Below are 2,254 nucleotides of genomic sequence, written 5' to 3'. Positions count from 1 at the left end.
GTTTTGGATTATTTAATACACTGAGTTTGCAACCAAGTGTAAGGCAAGATACATATATGATACTAAATTAATGAAAGAAATAAGAACCCCTTTTCACAATGCCAAAGTCTAAGGTTGTATATCATACTTCTATCTGCAACAATCTCAGAATACTCTTTAAAAATGCGACGCAGATATTTCTACAAACTTGTTTTGTCTGATCAGTTCAGACAAGGAAAACTGTTGGTTTAAACAAAGGGGAAGAAGACAGAAGACAGAGCACAAGCACCTTCCGTCCAAAGCCAGGAAAAAAAAAGAGCCAGATGTACCAAATACATTAATCAGAGCTAGTATTCCTTCAGGAGGAGATGTGTACTGGTTTGCAAGACATACACCTTTCTACCCATATTCCTCGAAGGCCAAGGAATAGTGAACTCGCCCAAATATGCCAGTAAGAGTTGGCACAAATGTGCCCCAACTGAAATCAGACATAAAAAGCAAAACAGGGTTCAATCATTAACAGAATTTTTTATGAAGCCAACAATTTTCAATATCCAAAGTGTCTGCATTATTTTAAAGCAGGGAAAAATGCTAGACACTGCAAGGCAGCAGTAGGACAGATGACTGACTCCCTTTACAGCTGTGCAGGCAGCAGAAGAGCAGCTTTTTGATGATGTGCCTAAGGCCTGGATTTTTCAGGCAGCACTTCCAGGTTTGGAGGGGCAGCAGCTGCCATCCTTGCGCTCCATTAGTGTCTGGTCACTGCCAATGCTTTTCTAGGAAGGGCTTTGACTACTTGATCTGTGGAAGCAGCTGGAGGAACAGCCAAGCTCTCTTGCTGCCTTACCCCTCCTCGGCAGGAGCACTTACGTGCAAAACTTCAACATTTCTCTCCAGCTTCCAACATCCCAGCATAACCCGTAAGTTTATGGCATACTCAGCGTAACAGTTGCTAGAGCTAATTTGTCACACAAGGACAACTTCTTTGTCCTTTTCCATAGTTATGAAACATGTGCTTTGTGCTATATAAAAAGCTATATGGCAGCACCACAATCCTAAATGAAGAGGAAGCTATAGTTTCAACATCTGTTATTTGTAATAAATGAAGTATCCCATCGAGCTGTAATACTAATTACATAGCACAACCTAAAGGAAATCACCCTGCCTAAAAAAGTTAAGAGGTTAAAACACCAGAAAGTTTCAAAATGACAGCTTTCCTGGCTTTCCACTAGGGAGGGGATAAGTATGACAGCACAGTCGTAATGACTTAAAAGCTACATGCAATTCACAAACACGATACTCAGTGACTCGCCGGTCCCTCACTTGAGTGGGAATTACTGGGAAGACACGTTTTAGGCGCACCGATCGGCTTTAAGGCTGCACACACACCTGTCTCTAAGAGAACTCCTTTAAGAGGACTCCTCTCTGACCGCTGCTGATGAGCACAGCTCCTGACAGGAGGGGGAGACCAGCCCTCTGCCAAAATCAGATCACACCACACTTCGCTGTAACAAAAGATGACTCCGGGGAGTTTGTGCTCATCATCGTTATTCCACGCACGTTAAGAGCCACCTCCAACGGCTTTTAGTTCAATTAAACCTTTACTACTCTAAAGGGCAGAGGGTATAAACACATTTAATACCGCGCCGATCGTATAAAGGATAATGAGAGAGAAAGGGAATGGAGTGTCTTTCAGTCCCCGTTTAGAGACACCCCCCCCCCACCGTCTCAAGGTAACCACACAAACCTGGTGGCGGAGAACACATCCATTCCTTGCCCTGTAACCATCCTTTCCCTTTAACCACCCCCCCCCCCCCCCCTTTTTTTCCTTTTTTTTTTTTTTTTTTCAGCTGAGCACTTGCCTCTCCTCCGTGCCCATCAAATATCCCGAAGATGGAGGGGTGAGTCTTGTTCACCAGGTCAGTGATTACTTCGAACCTGTCCTCCATGTGATCCCTCCGGCCTTGGATGGAGTAGACAGCCACGTTGTGGCTCTTGAACTCCCAGGTCTTGGAGAACTCTGCGTCCAGCACGTCTAGCCCCCCGAGCCTGTCATTCTGCATGATCTCGGCCACCTTGCCCTTCACCATCTTCACCGCATCCCTGCTGGACTTAACAATGGTTTTCACCTCATCCGTGTGGAAGAAATAACTCCACAGGGCCAGGCTGATGCACAGCAAGAACAGGGTCTCCGGTCTAAGCAAGAAGTAACGCATGATCCGACCCAGCAGAGACAGCAAAGTCATTGTATCCTCTATCATTTATTATCGAGACC

The 2,254-nt window shown here is 45.3% G+C and overlaps 1 protein-coding gene across 1 annotated transcript; it reads right to left on the bottom strand.

Annotated features, from left to right (window-relative positions):
• Positions 1 to 378: 378 nt before the first annotated feature.
• Positions 379 to 2,240, bottom strand: LOC104627491 (protein phosphatase 1L-like). The gene is made up of 2 exons (XM_010295774.1): positions 1,831 to 2,240; positions 379 to 457 (listed from the first exon to the last, which is right to left on the bottom strand). The coding sequence occupies exons 1-2, from the start codon at positions 2,238 to 2,240 to the stop codon at positions 379 to 381; spliced, it is 489 nt and encodes a 162-aa protein (XP_010294076.1).
• Between the last annotated feature and the right edge of the window lie 14 nt (positions 2,241 to 2,254).

Source organism: Phaethon lepturus, unplaced genomic scaffold (genome assembly GCF_000687285.1).
Source record: "Phaethon lepturus isolate BGI_N335 unplaced genomic scaffold, ASM68728v1 scaffold7231, whole genome shotgun sequence".
In the NCBI taxonomy this organism is placed as follows: domain Eukaryota; kingdom Metazoa; phylum Chordata; class Aves; order Phaethontiformes; family Phaethontidae; genus Phaethon; species Phaethon lepturus.
This window is presented reverse-complemented; position numbering and strand designations above follow the sequence as displayed.